Source organism: Megascapheus bottae, chromosome 14 (genome assembly GCF_031878675.1).
Source record: "Megascapheus bottae isolate mThoBot1 chromosome 14, mThoBot2.hap1, whole genome shotgun sequence".
Lineage (NCBI taxonomy): Eukaryota > Metazoa > Chordata > Mammalia > Rodentia > Geomyidae > Megascapheus > Megascapheus bottae.
Genome location: NC_143522.1, coordinates 32,469,814 through 32,492,868, shown reverse-complemented (window position 1 = coordinate 32,492,868; position 23,055 = coordinate 32,469,814). Strand labels below are relative to the sequence as shown.

The following is a 23,055-nucleotide window of genomic DNA, read 5'->3' as shown; positions in this document are numbered from 1 at the left end:
CCTGTAAAATTTCAGCTCGGGCTTCCTCCTAAGCTCCGCTGTGTGAGGGGCCGAGCTGCAGCCCGCCTGAAGAAAGCCTTGCTTTTGCATTTCGGAAAGTCGTGGTCTCCGTGGTGGTCGTCCTGAGACTTGGGCATTACAATGGTACAGAATAAACAAGTTTAAGTTTCCATTCTCACAGCCTCATGTTTTAGTTAACTTTTACACAGAGACATTTCACAATTTCTTATGTTATGGTTTCCCACAGACATTTAGTCGTAGGTGTCCATGCTAGCTATGGGACACAGCTGCAGTCCTAGAGATGAGCTTTGAATGTCCTTGCTAGCTGTCTAACAACTGATGGAGCATCTTACCGTTCTCCTGAGAAGAGGCAGTTAGGGGATTTCTCAGAACTTTACAAAATGGAGACTGCTCAGAAATAACTTTTTACTGAAGTTCATCGGACTTCAAAATTAATTTAGGCCTCACAATCGCAGTGCATACAAACACAAACAGGGGTGCCCACGGTGGTCCTTTTGAGAAGAGGGTGGCAGGACTCGTGACACGCAGGTGAGGTGACACGGAAGCCAAGGTAGCCGTGAAGGACAGACTGCAGAAAGAGAGGAATGAGCCGGAGGGGCCTCATCTTCTTCCTGATCCCCTGATCCAGGCTCAGACTTTACTTCCAGCACCAAAAGAGGATAGATGTCCAGCCAAGCTATGGTTCTTACCGGGAGGCTGACACCCTTCCACTGCACGCTGCTCTCAACTGCCTGGCTCCCCGCCCTGCCGTCCCCGCCAGGCCTCCTCACCTCCCGCCCTCCCAGGCCTCCTCCCTGGCTGGACCTGAGGACAGAGGCCCCCTGGCTGTGCCTGAGGACAGAGGCTCCCTGGCTGTGCCTGAGGACAGAGGCCCCCTGGCTGTGCCTGAGGACAGAGGCCCCCTGGCTGGACCTGAGGACAGAGGCCCCCTGGCTGGACCTGAGGACAGAGGCTCCCTGGCTGGACCTGAGGACAGAGGCCCCCTGGCTGGACCTGAGGACAGAGGCCCCCTGACTGGACCTGAGGACAGAGGCTCCCTGGCTGTGCCTGAGGACAGAGGCTCCCTGGATGGACCTGAGGACAGAGGCTCCCTGGCTGGACCTGAGGACAGAGGCCCCCTGACTGGACCTGAGGACAGAGGCCCCCTGCCTGTGCCTGAGGACAGAGGCTCCCTGGCTGTGCCTGAGGACAGAGGCTCCCTTCCTGGACTTGAGGACAGAGGCTCCCTGCCTGTGCCTGAGGGGCAGGATTTGCTCTTGTTCTCTGCCTAAGAAGCATATGACACTCATGGCCTTGCCCAGCACGCAGGGCCCTCACGTCCCACACACAGCCCTGGGATTTCCCAGCACCTCTTAGGCCCAGCTCCACAGTGCTCTGTGAGGGTTCATCCACCTCCCCATGTCTAAAGCAGGCCATTTCCTGCCTTGCCGCCTGAGTTCCCCTTTCTATCACACAGATGTCGGTTGATTTGCTACCACTGCAGAAACCTATCTATCTGATGCACACATGTGGTCGACCCAGTTAGGCTTCCACATGACTGGGTTTGCACCTTCCTGGCACCAAAGCCACAAACGGCTGCTCAGCCTTGTGCCATGGCGCCCCAGCCACTGCCATGCCTCACAGTTTGTCTGCAGTCACACCAGCCTGTGACTGCAGGGCAGCCTCTGCCTGCCTCCAGCAGTGGTGACAAACAGGACACAGGAAGCTTGGTACACCTAAATCAAGGTTTGGCAGGCTTGTTCTGGCCTACTCACCACATGGAGGAAGGGAGGGGGTGACACCACCGGTAACTGTATTTATAAACACTGAAAAATGGCAAGGACTTTGGACAACGATGGACACATCACAAAAATGGGCTGGGCGCGGTGATCCTAGCTTTTCAGGAGGCTGATATCTGAGGATCAAGGTTCAAATCCAGCCCAGGCACAATAGGACCTGAGACTCCTATCTCCAATGAACCTCTAGAAAATGGGAAGTGGGGCTTGATTCAAGGGTAGGGCAGTCACCTGCAGCTAAAGAGATCGGGGACAGCGCCCAGGCTGAGTTCAAGCCTCATGATCCACAAAAGGAAAAACAAAACAAGACTGGATTTCAACCTCTTGGCAAAAGAACTATATTCACTCTGTATCTTGTTGCACATATAGTCATGGCTGCTTCACATGTGAAAGGGGATGAATGTTCAGTTGTCTAGCAAGGGCCTGGTGAAGCCAGGGCTACCGTGGCTGTGAAGATGCGTTTCTGCAGGTTGGGCTTGAGGTCTACTTCATGGAATACAAATGTAGCTCCTCTTCCTTCCTGTTGGTTTTCAGCATGAAACCCCTCTTCCCTCTCCGCTCTCAGCCTCTGAGTGCTCGCTCACAGGGGAGGTGAGTATTCTGTAGGCAGCCCGTGGTTGGGAACACGTTTCCTAATCCGATCAGAGGCTCTGCATCTTCTGATTGGAGAGTTCAAACCGTTGCCTCCGGGCTTCCAGGTGGGAGGTGGGACCATATTCCTGCCATGGTGTTAGCTGTTCTCTGGTGGTCCTGGGCACCTTCGCGGCCTCGTCCCCTCCTTGTTTTGCTGCTGGACTGGTGGCTTTCTCTCCTGAGAAGCTTGGAGTCCTTTCTCTTTCTAGATTGAACACAAGCTGCAATTGCTTGGTGGCTACCATGGAGCTGACATGAAGATTCTTGGGCAGCTACAGCGACTTTGAGTTTTATCCCATCTTAACGCACCTATTTGTGTATTGCGTGTTCTGAATAAGACCTGGAGTGGCAGTTGCTTGGACTGTTTTGAATTGTTACCCTTCATCCTCGTGATGTGAGATTTGTATACCATTGTTATGGTGCTGGTGAGCAATGAGGCTGATTAGAAATCAGTCAACACATAGTAATTTGGCCCCAGCGAATGAGTCTTACACCTTCCTGTGCTTTTCTGACACAACTACTGTCCTTTTGCCCACAGTGGTGACACTGGCATGAGCATCCTGGGAGGCGTCCCAATGCCCCAGAGCTAGGAGGGAGGCCTGGGACAGAGCCTCCCTATGACACAGGCTCCACCCTGCAGATGCCACCACCCCAGCTCTGGCCTTCCCAACTGGAAAGAACCAAGCTCTGCTGGTGCATCCACCCAGCCGTGGTGCTGTCAACCCACACAGGCTATGGTACCAGAGCTAGGGTGCGGCTGTCACCTCTTGGAGGAGAGTGACCCCAGAGGACCCACAAGCCCTCCGAGGCCTCAGGGAGGAGGGGCGACCCCTGCTCCAGCAAGTGGCCTTCCCCACACAGGGATCGGCTGGTGCCTTGTGTCCGACCGTAGCTTCAAGAACCTCGAGAAACACATGTCTCCACGTGGGCTCTTGCCTTGGGGCCGTTTTGTTGCGGCAGCCCAATGCCCTGAACCCTTGCACATTGCTGTGCAGGCCACTACTGTGAGGACAGGAGGCCATGGAAAGCAATCCTTGGCCGGGTGGGGGCAGCACCAGTGAGAGAGTGCCCTGCTCCTCTTGCAACCTGATGGCACCTGCCACACAGGCCACACCTGCCACACAGGCCACACCTGCCACACAGCCACGAAGGTTTAGAACAAGACCACAGCGACCCAGCTTGCTAGAAATCCACACAAGAGCGACGGTGGCGGCGACGGCGACGGCGCTGGGTTTCCCTGTTTGCTGGCCTGGAAATCTCTGGGCTGAACATGCCAGGCCTGGCCAGCCACACAGCCTCAGTGTCTCCAGTTCTGAGCGCACTGGACGGCTCCCTGCCCTTCCCCACGGCTCCCTGTGGACTTAGGCTCCTCTCTCAGGATGCCTCAGAGGACGTTGGTGAAAGAAACAAAAGCCTTCAGGAGACAGGGGTCCCGCAGGAGAAAGCGTCATTTATTCTGATCCAGATATGCACACAGCCCAGGAGGAAGCAGGCAGACCCACAGGCCGGGCTCCACTGGCCGTGGTGGCCAGTCTGGTGCAGAGCTCAAAGCTGAAGGGTGACACGCAGAGGAAGAGCAAAGCACAAGTCTATCAGCCACACAGGTGGAGCCTCCCAAGCCCAGAGGTGGTGCCTGGCGGTTCAGCCCCTGGGTCTCCAGTGTCCTTCCCGGGCAGGTCACTTCACCTGCAGGCAACAGAGGCAGTGAGTGTGAGCCGTGCTCCCCTAACAGGAACAGAGGTGGGGAGGTGAGAACGGGGCCGACCCCGGCCCTGCTGTCCAGCCCGGCAGCTCCCTGCCCCGAGTCAGCTCCCAGCTCCCGCTCAGCCCAGCCCGTCTACCTTGAACAGGGTGACAGTGGTGCTGTAGAAGAGGCTCAGGAGGAAGAGCACGATGAAGGTGGAGGCCGTGGTCCAGAGGTTCTCGAAGCCCTCCTCCTCGGCGTTCACCTCCCCCTCTGTGAGGGGAACACAGGAGGAGAAGGGGTCAGAGCGTGGTGGGGGCCGGCAGGGCGGTCAAGGCGGCTGCTGGCTGCACAGCTGCCTGTGACCTGCCCTTGGGTTCCCTGACAGTGCAAGCTGCAGAGAGGAGCAGCCTGGCCGGGCAGCAGCAGGCGGTGCCCGGGGCCTTGCCTTGAGCCCCGGGCAGCAGACAGAGCAAGAGAAATGAGGCACGTGGGCGCGGGGCAGGGAAACGCGGGCTGTGGCAGAGTGGTGTCTGGTGTGTGGTGGACTCTCTCTGCCCAGGTGGCAGAGCCTGGCCACTTGGCCCCTGGGCTTCTGAAAACCTCACGAGGGGCTCCCGGTCCCTGTGCTTTGGGATGGGGCAGTGTGAGATGGAGTCTGAGGCTGCCCTGTCCTCCTTTGGGGCCAGGACTCTGAAGCCTGCTCAGCTCCCAGAGTAGAGTACCCTGGGGAGCGGCCCCTCCTCTCCCCTCCCCTCCCCTTCTCCCTGAGATGGCCCCTGGGCCAGGGAACAGACACAGAGGGAGACAGGGAGAGGGGAGCACTCAGCAGGGCCCCTGCCTGGGAGCACAAGCTCCTGGGACCAACTGCAGCTCTGGCCACAAAGGGCAGAGAGCACTGGCAGAGTCGGGGGGCCAGCCCAGGGAGGCAGTGTCTGGTGGGCATGCGGTCCTCGCCAGGGCTCTGTCCCCGGGCCTCGGGTTCTATCCTCCCGCCCTGTCTCCTCTGGCCCACTGGCTTCTGCAGGCCGGCCAGGGAGGCAGGGTGGGCATGTGCAGGGCAGATTCGCTCAGACACGTCTGCTGTGGCTTCCCACTGAGGGGGCACGGGCAAGGACAGGCCTGGACCCCACTCGTCTGTCAGCATGCTCCCCAAACCCAAGGCTGGAGCTACCGGCTGTGTCCACTCGGACCCTGGACTGTCGGGCACACTCTGCCCTTGAGCACACAGGGGGCTTTTTGGGAAGTGGCAGTGGCTCAGCCTAGTGCTTTGAGCCCTGAGCTTGGTCCCCGGGGTGGCAGCCCTGGTCAGAATCCTTGGTGGGCTGGGCTTGGCAAGTGTGTCTGTGCAAGGCAGAGACAGAGGAGCAGAGCCGTGGGCGAGAGGCCCTGGAGAAGCACAGCGCAGCTTAGCCCCTGCTGGCATCTGTGCACCAGGTCTGTGCCCATGTGTCCGAGTGTGGGAGTGAGCAGGGATGCACTGGGTCCCTATCTTGGCCCGCGGTGTGTGTGCTTGCACGTCCGTGCTTGCTTTGTCCCTTCTGTGTTTGTGTGTAGGCGAGCGTGCCTCCATGTGTGTCAGGGTGCTGACGCCTGGTTATGTGCCTCTTCCTGCTGGGTTTCCCACGTGAGTCCCTGTGCATCCGTGTGTGTGTCTTTGTACGGTTGCGTCTGTCCCCTTGGGAATGCCTGTGTGCCCAGGGACGCACACTCCATGCACACGCATGTCGGTGTCTGTGTTTCCAGGTGAGGCAGGGCTGTCCTTGTATGCTCTCGTGTGTGTGAGTGTGAGCGTGTGTTGCCGCGTGTGCCCGTGTGGCCAAGCTGTCCCCGTGGGCTCTGCGTGTGGCGTGTGGGGGGCACACAGGCCCTTCCTGGGGTCACACAGAGGCAGGCGGTGCAGAGGCAGCGCATGGACCAGGAGGGGGGCACTCTGGCACAGCCAGCATGGTCCCAGCAGGAAAGAGCATTGCACACTCAAGACTAGCATCGTTTGAAAGGCTCTTTTATTTCTATTTGTATAAAATGCTTCATCCCCCCGGCTGACAGGGCTAGAGTGTGCGGGCACGGGCACACACACACACACGCCTGCACCTGCACACACACGCAGAGCGATAGACCCCAGAGCCTGCCGGGGGGGGGGGGGACATGGTCAGTAGCAGGTGCTGGCTGTGTCGGACATGATGAGGGACACGTTGTACAGAGTGGGTTTACCGGTGGCCTTGTCCACGGTCCTCTCCGTCACCATGTGTGGCAGTGCCTGGTGAACCACGACGCAGGTGAAGGTCTCCCCGGAGTTCCAGTCCTCCTCAGTCACGGTCAGGAGGCTGTGAGTGAAGTAGAGGCCTGGGGCCTGGGGCTCAGGCAGTGGGGTGCTGGTCACATACTTGTCCGGGGACAGGGGCCGGCCCCTCTGCTGCCACTGCACCAGGATGTCCGGGGGAGAGAAGGCCTTCACCAGGCAGGTGACTGTGGCCGACTCCCGCAGGACCAGCTGCTCCCGGGCCGGGGGCAGCAGGTACACAGCTGGTGGGTGCTTGGCCACATCTGTGAGCAGAGACAGTGGTGAGCGCAGGGTGGGCCTGGGAGGGGCCTGGGGCGGGGGAGGGAGGGAGGGGGAGGGAGGAGCGAGGCAGGGAGGGGAGCCTGGCCTACCTCTGGGCTTGGAGATGGCCTGCTTCACCGGTGAGGGCAGGTCTGCGTGGGTCACCGTGCACGTGAACCTCTCCCCAGACTCCCAGTCCTCCACACAGACGCTGGCCTCCCCTGTGCCGCTGAAGGTGCCATTCTGGTGGCTCTTGAAGTGGGTGGTGGTTTTCAGGGCCTCCCCGCTCTGGCGTGTCCAAAGGATGTGGAGGCTGTCGTAGGTGGCCATGTCAGTGACCAGGCAGGACAGCGTGGCTGACTTGTTGAGGAAGATATCGGCAAAGCGGGGGGGCGTGGCGAAGACCTGGATGTCTGTGGACGGACCTGCAGTCCAGAGAGCAGGGCCGTCAGCGGCCGGACTCCAAGTCCACAAGTGTGGCCGCTGACGTGCTGAGTCTCCCCAGTCCTGTTGGGGGGCCTGGAGGTGGGGCACGTGTGTCCATCACCAGACCCCCCCACCGCTGCAGTCCTCTGACCCTGCCCTTGCACTTGGCCACTCTGGCAGACAAGTCTCGGGGAGCAGAGGGACACACATGCTAGAGGGTGCCACGCCTGCCTTGACAGGTGTGTGTGTGTGTGTGGTGTGTGTGCGTGTATGTGCATGTGTGGTGTGTGTATGTGTGTTGTGTGTGTGTGTGGTGTGCGCGCATGCATGTGCGTGTGTGTGTGTGTGTGTGTGTGGTGTGTGTGTGGTGTGTGTATGGGTGTGTGGTGTGTGTGGTGTGTGTGTGGTGTGTGTATGGGTGTGTGGTGTGTGTGGTGTGTGTGTGGTGTGTGTGTGCGTGTACGTGTGTGTGCATGTGGTGTGTGCGTGTGCATGTACATGTGTGTGCATGTGGTGTGTGCGTGTGCATGTACGTGTGTGTGTGTGGTGTGTGTGTGTGTGTGTGTGTGTGGTGTGTACGTGCGTGTGCGTGCTTGCTCCCTGGCTCAGGGCCTTGGCACTGGGCTCTGGCTGCCCACTCACCGACAGTGCATGTGGACGACACGTTCTTCTCAAACGTGAGTCCTTTGTGTCCCACTCGGCAGGTGAACACGCTTTGCCGCAGCCACTCGACCTCGGTGATGGTCAGCTGGCTGGTGACGCTGAAGGTGCGGCCCTGGGCCCCTTTGGCCTCTGCCCTCACCTCTTCCGTGGTGAAGCCCGAGGTCACAGGCTTTCCGTCTCGTAGCCAGGACACTGTGATCTGCTTGGGGCTGAAGCCCGTGGCCTGGCAGATCAGACTGGACGTGCGAGTGTCAGGGCCAGAGAAGGCGTCTCGAGGTGGGACGAACACGGTCACATTGGGGGGCTGCTCTCGCACCTCTGTGGGGAGCGAGGAGGCATTAGTGGGGTCTGTTCTAGGCTCCTTCCACTGCTTCCGCCCACCGCCCGGGGAGGCACGCACAAGAGAACCTTGAATGCTTAAAATTGTCCCTTGATCCAAAGGCAGGACAATTTGATTAAAAGAATCTAGGACTTTTTTTTTTTTTTTTGGCCAACCCCCTGTCCTGAACTCGGGGCCTGGGCACAGTCCTCGGACCGGTTTTACTCAAGACTTGAGCTCTACCACTGAGCCACAGCACCACTTCTAGCTTTTTCTTTGTGTGTGGTACTGAAGAATGGAACCCAGGGTTTCATACATGCTAGGCGGGCACCCTACCACCAGGCCACGCTCCCGACCCCAGGGATATTTTATCACCACTGCCCCATCTTCTACCCTCTTTGATCAAGTCTGTTATGGGTTTTTTCCACTAAGTTCTTCACCTCCAATCATTTTATCTGTATCGATGATGATGATGATGATGATGATGATGATGATGATGATGATGATACATATCTTTAAATTTTATTTTTGCCAGTTGGGTCTTAAACCGAGGGCCTGGGCAATGTCTTTGGACTCTTTTTGCGCGAGCCTAGAGCTCTACCACTTGAGCCTCAGCACCACTTCCAGCTTTTTTCTGTGCATGAGGTACCGAGGAATCGAACCTGGGGCTTCACGTATGCTAGGCCAGCACTCCACCAGTCCTGTTTAATTTCTTACTCAGATTGAGTTATTTTCTTGAGTTCAATTAGATCTTTATATTCTCGTACTCCCACTGTCTGTGAAAGAAGATTGTTTTCAATTCCCTTCCGAATATTCCATGCTGGCAAATTATTGCATTCCTTTGGAGCTTCCCATTGCTCCTGTGTTTTCAAGTCTTCTGTGGTGACATTGCTCTCAGCCTGTATTTGTGCATTCAGTGGCCACTAAGTGACACTACAGCTTTGATAAATAGGCCAGTTTTCCCAACATGGCTCTGGGTGTCCCCATGGGCTTTGTTCCAGACAAGTACGACAGAGGATTCTCCTTAAAATGCCTTTCACTCTAACTCAGGTTGGCCATGGAGAAGCGTTCTCTGGTGGCCTAAGCTGTGAGATCTCTGGCAACAGTGCTCACAGGGTACTGGGCTGGTTTTCAGGTGGAAGCAGCTTCAGTGCTGCAGGCTGGCTGACCACCGAGGCAGCTCAGGTTGGAGAGAGCTGTGACCAGGACTCTACACACAGAGCTCCTTATGAGAACCTGTTCTGGAGGTGACAGTCAGGGGACAGTGGCTCCAGGGCCAGCCCAGCGTGGGACTTGCAGATAATGGTGGCAGCAGGGGAAGCAGCTCCAAGTCTCTGAGGCTGTCCTACAGAGTGGAGGCCCTGGCGTCAGTCTCCCAAAGGCTGCCTTCCATTTCTGAAAGGTCTCAGAGCCACATTTTGTGCTCTCTCTTCCATCCCCCCTCCCGCCATAGCTTCCCTAGGAGGTGTTGAAGAGCTCTTGACAGGGCTTAGAAATGCAGAGCTGGGTCTGGTGGGCCAGGAGAGGCCCAGGGCTGGTCCCTCCCTCCTGCTCTGTGCTCTGTGATGCAAGCTCTCCCTTCCCTCAGGAAGGCCTCGCACTGGAGTCTTGTGTGGCGTACAGGGCCTGGCTTGCGCCAGGTGGTGTGTAGGCATCACTCAGGCCTGCTCCCCATCTCGACACTGGGATAGACACCGAGGTGAGCACTGATGGAGGGCGGCCTAGAGCACTCAGCTGGGGGTGAGCCCATGGGTAGGGGACAGGCCCGCTGAGAGGGCGAGTTCTCACCTGTGTCCCTGGTGGTGGTGGTGGTGGTGGCGGTGGCTCTTCTGGCCTCACTGGAGCCTGTCTTTCCTGCAGGAGGGACCGTGGGCACAGGGGAGACCTGAGCGTTGCCCCAGGCTGAAAGCAAAGAAGCCGTGGGCAGGTGAGGGTGAGGAAGCAGAGAGGACTGAGCAGCACCCCAGCCAGGACGTTGGTGTGGACTAGAGGCGAGTGGTGGAAGGAGGGCCAGCAGGCTGGGGCACGGGGCATGGAGAAGGAGTGGACCTGGAGAGCGCCCACTCCCCACTGTTGCCTTGGCTGGGCCAGGTACTTCCTTGCTCATTTGGGAAACCATCCCTGAGAAAAGCATGGATGCAGTGGACAGATTGGCAGCTGAAAGTGGGGGAGGAAAGTGCAGAAGGAACAGCCAGGGGCGGGCTCCGGGAGGGGCAAAGGGAGAAGCCAGAATGGAGGGCCAGGGAGAGGGTGGCAGAGGGGAAGGCTAGGAGGGGGCAGGGGGTGTGACAGGAGGGGCCAGGCAGGAAGAAGAGAAGGAAGGGCTGCAGTGGACAGGGAAGCCCGAGAAGGAGGGGCCCCAGGGCTGGAGCTGAGGGGAGAAGCGAAGTGCTCATCACAGAGGGAGGCTGGCGGGGAAGGTCAGAGGAGCCGAGCCGGCTACCCACCTGGCTGCTGGAAAGTCTTGTCTATGGTGCTCTTGCTCCAGTTGTGGTGGACCCTGCATTTGTGAGGGCCCCGTTCCCACTGTGAGGCGGGAAAGGAGACCTGGCTGGTCAGGGTGTAGAGCCCCCCACTCCATGTGGAGGGGAAGGTCTTCTCAATCTTGCTCTGTGCCTTTGTCTCCCAGGTGACCGTCACCGGCTCCGGGGTGTACCCGGTCACCAAGCAGGCCAGGTCCATGCATCCATTTTCCTCTGGGCTTTGCAGCCTGCGATGATGGGGAACACACTCGGGGCCTTGGTGGGGGTCTGCAAGACAGACAGTGGGGTCAGCTGGGGCAGGGCTGTGAGCAGGGGAAGAGCAGAGGGGACAGGTGGAAGGTGGGCCTGGGAGAAGGGGCTGGGAGGGCGGCCTGGGCTCCCTGACCACTTTTTCTGCCCTTGGCTAGGAATGACTCAAGGTCTGGGTCCAGCTGGGCTGGGTGGAGAAATTCTTCCTCCAGAGTTGTGAACCTTCTGTCCAGAATCAAGGGCCTCTCTCTCTCTCTCTCTCTCTCTCTCTCTCTCTCCCTCCCTCCCTCTCTCTCTCTCTCTCCCTCCCTCCCTCCTTTCCCTCCCTCCCTCCCTCTCTCTCTCTCTCTCCCTCCCTCCCTCCCTCCCTCCCTCCCTCCCTCCCTCTCTCTCTCTCTCATCTCTCTCTCTCTCTCTCTCTCTCTCTCTCTCCTCTCTCTCTCTCACACACACACACACACACACACACACACACACACACACACACACACACACACACGGTCCCCAACCACTCCCTGTGCCCTGCTGGGAGGTGGGGGCCAGAGCAGGACTCTCCAGGGCTGACTGCCAGCCATTCTCAACCTCACTGAGATCTGAGACGTCCTCCCCACCAGATCTGCATGGCACTGACAGGGATGGGCTTGGGGTCTTGGGGGTGGCTGTGCTGTGGCCAGGCCTAGAGACCATGGAAACCCATCTGAGATAGGTGCACACCAGGTCAGGGCTGGCATCTGAGCCTGGAGATCTCGGGTCCTTGTACAGGGGCAAGTGGGGACACAAACACAGCGGCAGTGAGACAGCCGTGTGATAACATGGCTTCCACAGGCCAGAGACAGCTTGCTGATAGGTGTGGAACCCAGAGGGTTCAGGCCCTGGCACAGAAGACTACGATCCCGGGTTCCTGAAGCTGCCTGCACTGGTCTGAGCTCTCCACACTGCAGCTCGCACAAGACCTCTCCACCCATCCACAGACTCCCTAACCTCGAGATGTGCACTGAGCCGACTGGTGCCTCTGGCCAGGGCCCAGCACATGAAGCTTGCCATGCTAAGCTGCACTGCACCAAGACGAAGCCTGGACCTACAAGGCCAGGAGGAATGGGGGTCACTTGTGTTCCTTGCACTAACAGCATGGGTCAGGCTGGATCTCGGACTTGGAGCTGACACCAGGCCCCATGGGACACAATGGGCCTGGTCCGGCCATCGCAGGGGCTCATAAGAAAGCTCATGCTCTGCATTCAGAGACCTAGATAGCTCCCAGCATGGTGGGTCTCATAAGAAAGCTCATGCTCTGCATTCAGAGACCTAGATAGCTCCCAGCATGGTGGGTCTCATAAGAAAGCTCATGCTCTGCATTCAGAGACCTGGATAGCTCCCAACATGGTGGGTCTCATAAGAAAACTCATGCTCTGCATTCAGAGACCTGGATAGCTCCCAGCATGGTGGGTCTGAGACAATGCCTAGCTGCCAGTGCACTGGAGCAGCCTGGCGGGGACCCAGCTCAGGAACTTGGCCCTTCATCTCCAGGCAAGACTCTGCGATCCCACTTCAAGTCCTGGAGTCTCTGTGGCCCTCCTGGAAGCCCTACAGACTGAGGGAAGCCTCTTGTGTGCCTTGGGGAGGGCCCAGCAGCCCTGGGCCTTCACCCCAGAGGAAACTAGACAAGCCCTAGGCTTTCCAACCTTAGCACCTGCCTGACCCTCGGGGCTCTGCTGGCCTCAGGCTCACGCCCTAAATGGGTGTCTCGTGTCCTCTCTGTGAGACCCCAGCATCCTGTGTACCCCTGCTGCCCTGCTCTGCCTTCCTATCTCATGTCCCCATGGGTCTCCCAAGCCAGCACCAGAGTCCCCGAACCCTCCTTATAGGGGTCTAGGACCATCTCCTTTATGAAGCATTGTGTACCTTTCCTGCCCAGTCCAATAAGCCCCGGGCTCTGGCCCCAGCACCAGTTCTCTCGGCTGTCACAGCTATGCCTGACCTCTGCCAGACCCCAGAGCCCTTTCTCCTCCCTTCCTCACCCAACTGGCACACCCCGAGGGCCTGTGCCAGAGGCCAAACCAGACTTTCTGAGAGAGAGGGTGGGGGGACTATACAAAAGGTCTGGCAGGCTCTCCCACTAGAGCTGTGCAGGAATCAGAGGGCCCAGGGGTAGAAGAAAGTAATCCAAGGAGGACAGTGGGGTGGCATCCACAGCCTTCCTAGGAGCTCCCGGGAGGCCATGACACAGAGCAGGAGGTGACCAGGAGGCCAGGACACAGAGCAGGAGGTGACCAGGAGGCCAGGACACAGAGCAGGAGGAAGGCCCAACAGCCACATTGGGAGTTGACACCCTCCACTTCCCCCCCCCCCAAAAAAAACACACAGAAATCGCCAGAAGAAAGCGGAACTACAAGAAGTCCCCTTACTACCCAGTTTCATTCCAACTCTTAGTCTGAGGCAGAGCTGAGCTGATGGAGACCAAGGACAGGCAGCAAGAGAAGGGGACTACAGCCATACAGCAAGTGGGTCAGCTGGAAGAGAGACTCGGGACTGCGGGCAGTGACAACCCTTCCTCACCCCGCATCTCACAGCTGTCAGGACCCGGGGAAGACGCCTCCCAACAGGGCTGAGCTGCCGAAGGAAATTAGCCACCTTCAGCCCTGCCAGCGCCCAGAGTGCACAGGGAAAACCCTGCCGCCAGCACCCAGAGTACCAGCACCCAGGGACTACACAGGGAAAACCCTGCCGCCAGCGCCCAGAGTACCAGCGCCCAGGGACTACACAGGGAAAACCCTGCAGCCAGAGCAGACACTCTGCCTGCAGGAGTGGAGCTGGAGGAAGTCCAAGGACAGATGGCCCGACCTGGCGGTTGGTGAGCACAGACAGGCACACCCACGGAAGCATGTGGTTTCTAGAGGAGCAAGGGACCAGTGGAAACTTTCGGAGGTGGAAACAGGGAAAAGGAAGCTTGAGGCCCGGACACAGCAGCTCCTCTGGGAATGGCCAGGGGCCAGGGGACCTGCTGAGGACAGCAGGCTGAACTCTGGGAATCTGGGGGCTCACAGAGCAGGTTTACTGCTGGTATAGAAAGTACAGAAGTGAAGCCAATTCTGAGCTAAGAAAAGGCAGGAGGTACAGGGGACTGTTGCAGGAACTCAGGAGCTCAGGCAAAACAGTATTGGGTGAGCTTGGACAGGGAAGAGTGCAGGGGGCCAGGCACCAACAGAAGCTCAGAAAACATGAAGAATAACTGCCATAGGTGACCTTATAGGAGTTGGGGCCAGGCCAAGGTTGCAACAGGGGATCAGGATAGCAGAAGCTGAGCACTTTGGAGAGCACAGGGGTTCAAGACTGCGCAGCCACAGGAGAGTGTCAGCAGATGAGAATGCAGAGGGACCCAGGGGCCACCACAAGTGCTCAGGACCCAGCACAGGCGACACGGGAGCTCACAGATGGAAGCTGGGAGGCCAGGTTTGCAGCAGGGGATCCCTACCACGTGCTGGGCAGCCACAGGAAAGCCTCCGCTCCTGGGACCCAGCATACCCCAATGGCTCCAGAGCCAGGCACCTTCAGGTAAGCTGATGCCAGGAGCAGGCACAGAGCAGCCACAGGGGAGCTGGAGAAGGTGAGGGGACAGGGAAGGCACAGGAGCTCAGGAGAGCGGGCACCGAGGAGCTCGAGATAAAACTGATAATATTGGGGGGATGGAAGGACTGGGCATCCCCGGGAACTCAGGGGAGCAGGCACAGAGAACTGCAGGTAAACTGGAGAATGTTGGGGGGCAGGAGGGACAGGGCCGCCCCAGGAGCTCAGGCAGCAGGCACAGAGCAGTTACAGGTGAACTGGGTAATATAGGAGGGCTGTAGGGGCAGGACAGCCCCAGGAGCTCAGGGGAGCAGGCACAGAGCAGGTGACAAGGGAACTGGAGAATGGTGGGGGGCAGGAGGGACAGGGCCGCCCCAGAAGTTCAGGGGAGCAGGCACAGAGCAGCTAGAGGTAAAATGGATAATATTGGAAGTCTGGAGAGACAGGGAAGCCCCAGGAGCTGAGGGGAGCAGGCACAGAGCAGCTAGAGGTACACCGGAGATTGTTAGGGGGCTGGAGGGACTAGGAAGCCCCAGGAGCTCAGGGGAGCAGACACAGAGCACCTAAGAGTGAACTGAAGAGCACTGGGGAGCAGGAGGGATGGAGCAGCCCTGGGAGCCCTGGGGAACAGGTACAAAGCAGCTACAGGCAAACTGGAGGATGTTGGGGGGCAACAGGGACAGGGCAGCCCCAGGACCTCAAGAGAGTAAGCACAGAGCACCTACAGGCAAACTGGAGGATGCTGGGGAGGCTGGAGGGACAGGGAAGCCCAGAGAACTCAGAGGAGCAGGCACAGAGCACCTACAGGTGAACTGGAGAATGTTTTGGGGCTGGAAGGATTGGGAAGCCCCAGGAGCTCTGGCAAGCAGGTATAGGTGAACTGGAGAATGTTGGGGGGCTGGAGGGACAGGGAAGTACCAGGATTTCAGGGGAGCAGGCACAGAGCAGCTACAGGTGAACTGGTGAATGTTGGGGGACCAGAGGGACAGGGAAGCCCCAGGATTTCAGGGGAGCAAGCACAGAGCAGCCACAGTTAAAGTGGAGAATGTTGGGGGGCAGGAAAGACAGAGAAGCCCCAGGAGCACAGGGGAGCAGGCACAGAGCACCTACAGGTGACAGGGAAAATGTTGGGGGGCAGGAGGGCCAGGGCAGCCCTGGAAGCTCTGGGGAACAGGTACAAAGCAGCTACAGGTGAACTGGAAAATGTTGGGGGGCCAGAGGGACAGGGAAGCTCCTGGAGCTCAGCAACAGGTGAACTGGAAAATGGGGGGGCAGAGGGACAGGGAAGCCCCAGGATTTCAGGGGAGCAAGCACAGAGCACCTACAGGTGAACTGGAGAATGGGGGGGCAGAGGGACAGGGAAGCCACAGGAGCTCAGGGGAGCAGGCACAGAGCAGCTGCAGGTGAACTGGACAGTGTTGGGAGGCTGGAAGGATTGGGAAGCCCCAGGAGCTCTGGCAAGCAGGTACAGGTAAACTGGAGAAGATTGGGGGGCCAGAGGAACGGAGAAGCTCTGGCAGCGATGGCGAGCAGGTATAGAGCAGCTACAGGTGAACTGGAGAATGTTGGGGGGCCAGAGGGACAGGGAAGCCCCAGGAGCTCAGGGGAGCAGGGACAGAGCAGCTACAAGTGAACTGGAGAATGTTGGGGGGCTGGAGGGACAGGGAAGACCCAGGAGCTCAGGGGAGCAGACACAGAGCAGGTACAGGTGAATTGGAGAATGATGGGGAGAAGAGGGACAGGGAAGCCCCAGGAGCTCTGGGGAGCAGGTACAGAGCAGCTATAGGTGAACTGGAGAATGTTGGGGGGCTGGAGGAACAGGGAAGCCCCAGGATTTCAGGGGAGCAGGCACAGAGCAGCTACAGGTGAACTGGAGAATGTTGGGGGGCAGGATGAACAGGGAAGCCCCGGGAGCTCTGGGGAGCAGGTACAGAGCAGCTGTAGGTGAACTGGAGAATATTGAGGGGCTGGAGGGACAGGGCATCCCCAGAAGCTCAGGTGAGCAGGCACAGAGCAGCTACAGGTGACAGGGAGAATGTTGGGGGGCAGGAGGAACAGGGAAGCCCCGGGAGCTCTGGGGAGCAGGTACAGAGCAGCTACACGTGAACTAGAGAATGTTGGGGGGCTGGAGGGACAGGGAAGCCCCAGGATTTCAGGGGAGCAGGCACAGAGCAGCTACAGGTGAACTGGAGAATATTGAGGGGCTGGAGGGACAGGGCATCCCCAGAAGCTCAGGGGAGCAGGTACAGAGCAGCTACAGGTGACAGGGAGAATGTTCGGGGGCTGGAGGGACAGGGAAGCCCCAGGATTTCAGGGGATCCGGCACAGAGCAGCTAAAGGGGAATTGGAGAATGTCGGGGAGTTGGAGGGAATGGGAAGCCCCAGGAGCTCAGGAGAGCAGGTCCAGAGCAGCTACAGTTAAACTGGAGAATATTGGGGGGGCTGGAGGGCGGGTCAATCTTAGGAGCTCAGGGGAGCAGGCACAGAGCAGCTATGGGTGAACTAGAGAATGTTGCACCACTGAAGGGGCAGGGAAGCCTCAGGAGGTAACAGAAGGTAGCAGGCACAGAGCAGCTACAGGGGGGGCTAGAGAATGTTGGGGGGGCTAAAGGAGCAGGGAAGCCCCAGGAGCTCAGGGGAGCAGGCGCAGAGCAGCTACAGGGAACTGGAGAATGTTCCGGGGGTGCAGAGGGACAGGGAAGCCTCAGGAATTCAGAGGAGCAGGCACAGAGCAGCTACACCTGAACTGAACAATGTTGGGGGGCTGCAGGGGCAGGAAAGCCCCAGGAGTTCAGGGAAGAAGGAACAGAGCAGTTACTGTTTAGCTAAATGTTGGGGTGCTCAAAGCACAGGGCAACTCCAGCTGCTCAGAAGAGCAGGCACAGAGCAGCCACAGTGGAGCAGGAGAATTTTGTGGGGCAGGGGGCACAGGCAGCCCCAGGAGCCAACAGAAGGGAGGAGCAGGCACAGGGCAGCTTCAGGGGGGCTGGAGAACGTTGGGGGGCTGGAGGGACAGAACAGACCCAGAGCTCATAGCCAACCACCTGAGAGCCAAACTCCACCTTGCAGCAGCATCTGAGCGGGTGGAGAGCAGAGACAGCTGAGGAGAAGCAGCCCTGTTGGGCTCCCTGAGAGGTGACCCATGCCCAGGGGAGGGAGTGGGGCAGAGAGCCAAGCCTCCTGACCAGTGCCGTGGACAGCCAGAGCCCAGGGCAGCTGCCCTCAGCCAGGAAGCTACAGCTGTGTCTCGAGGCTGGTGGCCACAGGCCTGATGACCAGGTCAAGAGGATCCAGAGAAGCTGCTGGAAGCTTCCGGAAGAGAGCAGGGGCAGGATAGAAGAGAGAACTGAGGACTGCGGGGTGCCCCTCTCATCAGCCAGGACACAGCCCAGGGTGCGAGGTCCTGCTGGAGAGAGCTGGCTGGAGATGGGCCTCTGCCCTGGAGCTCAGGAAGAAGCCCAAGGCTGGGCAAGAGGAGAGGCCAGGCTTGGAGCCACACTGGGGAGGCCGAGGCAGGAGACAGCCCAGGAGGCTCAGGGAAGAGAAAGGGTGCTTTGGGAAGGAGGTCAGGTCAGGCAGGGTCGTCCTGAGAGCCCCAGAGCACAGGGGCAGAGCCAGAGCCTCCTGGGCTCTGGCAAGTGTGTGACAGGTTTCAGAAGAGGCAGGGCTGCAATCTCCGTGGGATGCAGAGCCAGGGCACTGCCAGGGCAGCCACAGAAGCTCAGGGGACTTGCCTGTCCCTGGTCACACCTGCCCTGCTCCTCCCTGCTCCCTGGACTGACCCCACTCATGCAGTGCCCCTGACTTGTGCTGGAGTCCAGGGAGTTGCGGGGGGGGGGGGGAAGGGGGCGGTGCTGAGATCTGGGGAGAGCCAGGTGGCCAGGACAGCAGGCGAGTGAGGACACGGGGCCCTGGCTGAGGGCACAGGTGGACAGGATGGCTCTGTGACACAGGTGGCCAGGACAGCAGGTGAGTGAGGGCACAGGTGGACAGGGCAGCTCTGTGACACAGGTGCCAGTGCTAGAGGCCAGGAGGTGCCAGGCAGGCCAGACAAGGGAGGTCCTGGCCTGCCTCTCTCCAGGAAGCCCGATGGGCGGCAGCTCTGGGCCATGGGCTTGAGCAGGAAGGAGGGGACATCCTGACAAGAGGACAGGCTGCCCCACAAGGAAGGAAGGAAGCTCACCTGCTCAGGACCTGAGCAGAGACTGCCAGAGGCTGACCAGGCCCTGCAGCTAAGGCTGAAGGAAGAGGTTGCCATCCTACTCAGGGCTGCGGCAACTCAACCTCGAGTGCCCAGGGTAGGAAAAACCCCTTCTGGGATCCGGATGAGCCTGAGGACGGTGTGAAAGCAAGAGAGGAGGTGCAGTGCCCCACCCCACTCACCACACTAGGCCTACACTGCAGGAAGGCCTGGACACAGCTGGGGACCGCCTGGGAATTCAGGAGCTTGGAGGGCAGGGGGTGGGAGGGCCTGGAGTGGCCCTCAGGAGGCAATGGGGGCAGACAGGAGGAGGGGCCCTCGTCCAAGGGTGGGCCCACCTCAGAGGCAGGGTCGGGGGCTTAGGGATGCAGAGAGGTGGAGGAAGCCCCATCAGGGGACATTCCAGGGTGCAGACTGCAGCAGTGGTGGTGCTGGCCTGGAAGGCCTCACGCTCAGGTCTCGAAGACATCGTCAGGGCGAGGACCAGGGTTGTGGCCGAGGCCTGGACAGGGCACAGAAGGGTGGAGGTCTGCCTGGTCACAGGCCAGGGGACAGTGAGCACAGCACATCCAGGTTGGATGTCAGGTCACAAGGTGCACGGGGCCTCCCGGGTCCTGGCCCAGCGCCCAGGGCCAGCCCTGCCTCACACCACGGCTCTCTCGGCACGTCCTCTCTTGCAGGCAGCCCCACAGCCCCCTCCGTCTTCCCGTTGGCTCCCAGCAGCGGAGTCAGGTCTGCCTCCACGGTGACCCTGGGCTGCCTGGTCACCGGCTTCTTCCCTGAGCCGGCCACTGTGTCCTGGAACTCCGGAGCCTTGAGCAGCGGCCTGCGCACCTTCCCGCCCGTTCTGCACGCAGGGCTCTACTCCCTCAGCAGCATGGTGACGGTGCCCTCCAGCACCTGGCCCAGCCAGACCGTCACCTGCAACGTGGTCCACCCGGCCACCAACACGAAGGTGGACAAGAGCATTGGTAAGACGGAGGCCTGCGGGAGGGAGCACCCTGGGACCATCGTCCCTGGAGGGGGCTTGGTCGGCTAGTTGAGGGAGGAACCCGGGGGCTGAGGCCTCTGCAGCACCTCAAACTCTGGAGGAGGTAGGAGCAGGCTCTCCTGATCACCTGGCCGCTCAGAGGAGGACACTCCATGATAGGCACTCATTGGTGGGCATAGAGCAGGGACACTGAGTGGAGAACACTCAGAGGCGGACACTCAGCGGTGGGGTCCCAGCGGTGGTCACACAGGCGTGGACACCGGCATCACAGGTGTCCAGGGCCACACCAGACACAGTGGGCAGAAGACCTGAGTCTTTCAGGTCCTAAGTGCTCCTCGCGCTCAGCCTGGCACCTGTCCTCAGTGACCATAACCTTCTATCTGCAGAGCCCAGAAACAGAGAAGACTGTCCTACTCCTGGCCCTACTTGCCCAAGTAAGTACCCAAGCCCAGCAGGGGACAAATGCCCGTCCATGCTGTCCTAAAGAGGTTTGTGTTAGGAGGTGACTGACATTTCCATCTCTCCCTCATTAGCACCTGACATCCCGGGAGGACCATCTGTCTTCATATTTCCCCCAAAGCCCAAGGACACGCTCACCATTTCTCGGGTCCCCAAAGTCACCTGTGTGGTAGTAGACGTGAGCCAGGATGACCCAGATGTCCAGTTCACCTGGTTCGTGGACAACGTAGAGGTCCACGGGGCCCAGACGCAGCCCCAGGAAAAGCAGTACAACAGCACCATCCGAGTGGTCAGCGTCCTTCCCATCGTGCACCGGGACTGGCTCTCAGGAAAGGAGTTCAAGTGCAGGGTCAACAACAACGACCTCCCAGCCCCCATCGAGAAAACCATCTCCAAAGACAAAGGTGGGAGCCATGGGCAGAGTGAGAGAAGGGCGGCCCCACACGGAGGGGCAGCGCCTGGCCTGGTCAGCCCTTACCCCGCAGTGACCTCGGTGCACCTCTGTTCGCACAGGCCGAGCCCGTGAGCCGCAAGTCTACGTCCTGCCCCCGCCCCGGGAGGAGCTGAGGAGAGAGAAGCTCAGCCTGACCTGCTTGATCACAAGTTTCTTCCCTGCGGATATCCATGTGGAATGGGAGCGCAACGGGCAGGAAGAGACGGACTACAAGAGCACCCCAGCCGTGCTGGACTCGGACGGGTCCCACTTCCTCTACAGCAAGCTGTCCGTGGAGAAGAAGGCCTGGGAGCAGGGTGACACGTTCAAGTGCACAGTGATGCACGAGGCCCTGCACAACCACCTCACGCAGAAGACCATCTCCCGGTCTCCGGGTAAATGAGACCTGGGCTCCCAGCCTCCCCCCCTGGGCCCTCGGTCCACAGCCCCCGCCCATGTAAATAAAGCACCCAGGGAAGCCCTGGGCCCCTGCGAGGATGTCCTGGTGTTTTCTGAGGCAAAGAGCCTTTTCCTGCCTGGCCTGGTGCCGTGGGCGCAGGCCAGGGCTGCCGTCTCAGCCCCTCCTGAGCAGAGGGGAGGGTCAGATGGGCCCAGCGTGGAGGCCGGCCAGGGACTCGGCCCTCCAGGGGAAGGAGCCCCGGCCCTGGGCAGCCCTGCTCACACCCTCGGGACGCCCAGGAGGACAGCACACAGAACAGCACCACAGGCTGTCCTCCTCCCTCTCACTGTCCAGCTGTCCACCAGTGCCCACCACACACCACCCTGAGGTGGCTGGAGAGGCACCCGGCCCCCACGTCACCCACTGTTCCCTGTGCTCAGAGGCTGAGGGGACAGCCCTGGTGCCTCGTGACACACTGACCAGACCCCCAGACCCCAGACACACGCAGAACCTGTATGAAACACATGCTGTGCAGCACCAGTCCACGGGACGCCTGCACACATGCACACGCACGCACACACACCCGGACATATGCACCCGAGATGCACGCTTCCCCACGCTTCCCCACGCTTCCCCACGCTGGGCCCTCCCGTGGCAGCCTGCACAGCACAGACCCAGCCCAGTGCCACTGTCCTGGTCACCTCCACAGCCACACGTGGCCCGCCCAGACAGGACAGCCCTGCCACTGCAAGGGCACCCGCAGCTCTCCCCCCCCCACACCCACCCCGGCCCGAGCCCCTGCTGCACCTCATCTCCAACACATCAGATGCGCCCTGGTGCATGTGTCCTGGCCACTCACGCCCAGGGCTGACCTTCCCTCAGCCCAGGGCTCACCAGCAATGGACCCCGACGCCACGCTCGCCCTCTGGGCCTGGACCCCAGGGCACGGGGAGAGGCCCAAGCCCCGGGGGTCTCCAGGCCTGGCACGTCCTGGCCATCCGCAGCACTGAGCCACTGACCGCACGGGGAGCGGGGCTGCACTTTTCCCAGCCACCACGCGGGACCAGGACCCGGGCGGGGCCGGGACCCAAGCTGGTCCTTCAGACCCTGAGCTGCTTTTGCTGGCCCCTGCGAGCTGGACCTTCGTCCCTGGCCTCCCTGCGAGGCTCGCCTCCCACACGGGGCGTCACGCTGACCACCCTCTCCCTGTCCAGAGCTGGACCTGGAGGAGACCTGCACCGAGGCCCAGGACGGGGAGCTGGACGGGCTGTGGACCACCCTCTCCATCTTCATCACCCTCTTCCTGCTCAGCGTGTGCTACAGCGCCACGGTCACGCTCTTCAAGGTCGGCCACGAGTCCCCACGCTGTCCCCACAGTGTCCTCACACTGTCCCCACACTGTCCTCCACACTGTCCCCATGCTATCCCTATGCTGTCCCCACACTGTCCCCACGCTGTCCCTAGACTGTGGTCCAGCTGTTGCCTTCTCTCCCGTGCTGCCCTCGCCGGCTCCTGGTGTCCTCCGTGGGTGGAGGGTGGACGCCCACAGGGGCTGTGCCTGCCTCACCCCTGCTGTCCCTCAGGTGAAGTGGATCTTCTCCTCCGTGGTCGAGCTGAAGCAGACAGTCGCCCCTGACTACAGGAACATGACTGGGCAGGGGCCCTAGACTGCCCCCTGCAAGGACTCAGGGCTTTCCACAGCCCTGGAGGACTCCATCCTTCAAGGGACGCCGCCTGGCAGCCAGACCTCCCTGTCCTTCGTCCTCACTGCCCTCTGACCCTGTGGTTCTGTGACCTGTGCTCTGGACCTCTCTCCCTGTAGAGGAGGAGCACGTGGCACAGGCTCTGCCCCAGGCCCTCAGCCTTGTGGACATGCACAAGCCTCAGAGCACCCGCCGAGAGACCCACCAGGTGCCAGCAGGGCCTCAGCCCCCACCTGTGTTGTTCTGGTCCCAGGGCTGCTGCCCTGTTGCCCTCTAGGAGGTGAAGGAAAGCCAGCACTGTCCATATGCACCCTGGACCCATGCTACGCCCTGGAGACCGCCTCACTGCTGCCAGGCCTGAATCTGGAGGCTTCCAGGAGAAGACCGAGTTGTTGGAGCCGGAAGTGGAGACACCAGGAGTGTAGGAGCCCTGAACCATGGGTCCAAAGAGCTCAGGAGTGGCTGCAGACCACGCGACCACTGTGTCCCAGCCACGCCCGCAATGCTCC

General features: G+C 60.1%; 3 gene segments (V, D, J or C); 2 read left to right on the top strand and 1 right to left on the bottom strand.

Annotated features, from left to right (window-relative positions):
• Positions 1-20,936, top strand: part of LOC150054990 (Ig gamma chain C region-like) — a 55,837-nt gene extending 34,901 nt beyond the window's left edge. Inside the window, 4 exon segments of the C gene segment in view lie at positions 19,241-19,531; positions 19,938-19,985; positions 20,085-20,414; positions 20,524-20,936. Of these exon segments, the coding sequence occupies positions 19,241-19,531; positions 19,938-19,985; positions 20,085-20,414; positions 20,524-20,846 (992 nt within the window).
• The window catches only part of LOC150054988 (immunoglobulin heavy constant alpha 2-like), a 128,193-nt gene that overhangs the window by 44,670 nt on the left and 60,468 nt on the right, over positions 1-23,055 (top strand).
• Positions 3,854-11,999, bottom strand: LOC150054991 (Ig mu chain C region membrane-bound form-like). The segment is given in 8 exon segments: positions 3,854-4,115; positions 4,271-4,386; positions 6,328-6,660; positions 6,769-7,083; positions 7,727-8,065; positions 9,855-9,968; positions 10,514-10,816; positions 11,924-11,999. Coding segments are annotated over 8 exon segments (1,605 nt in total).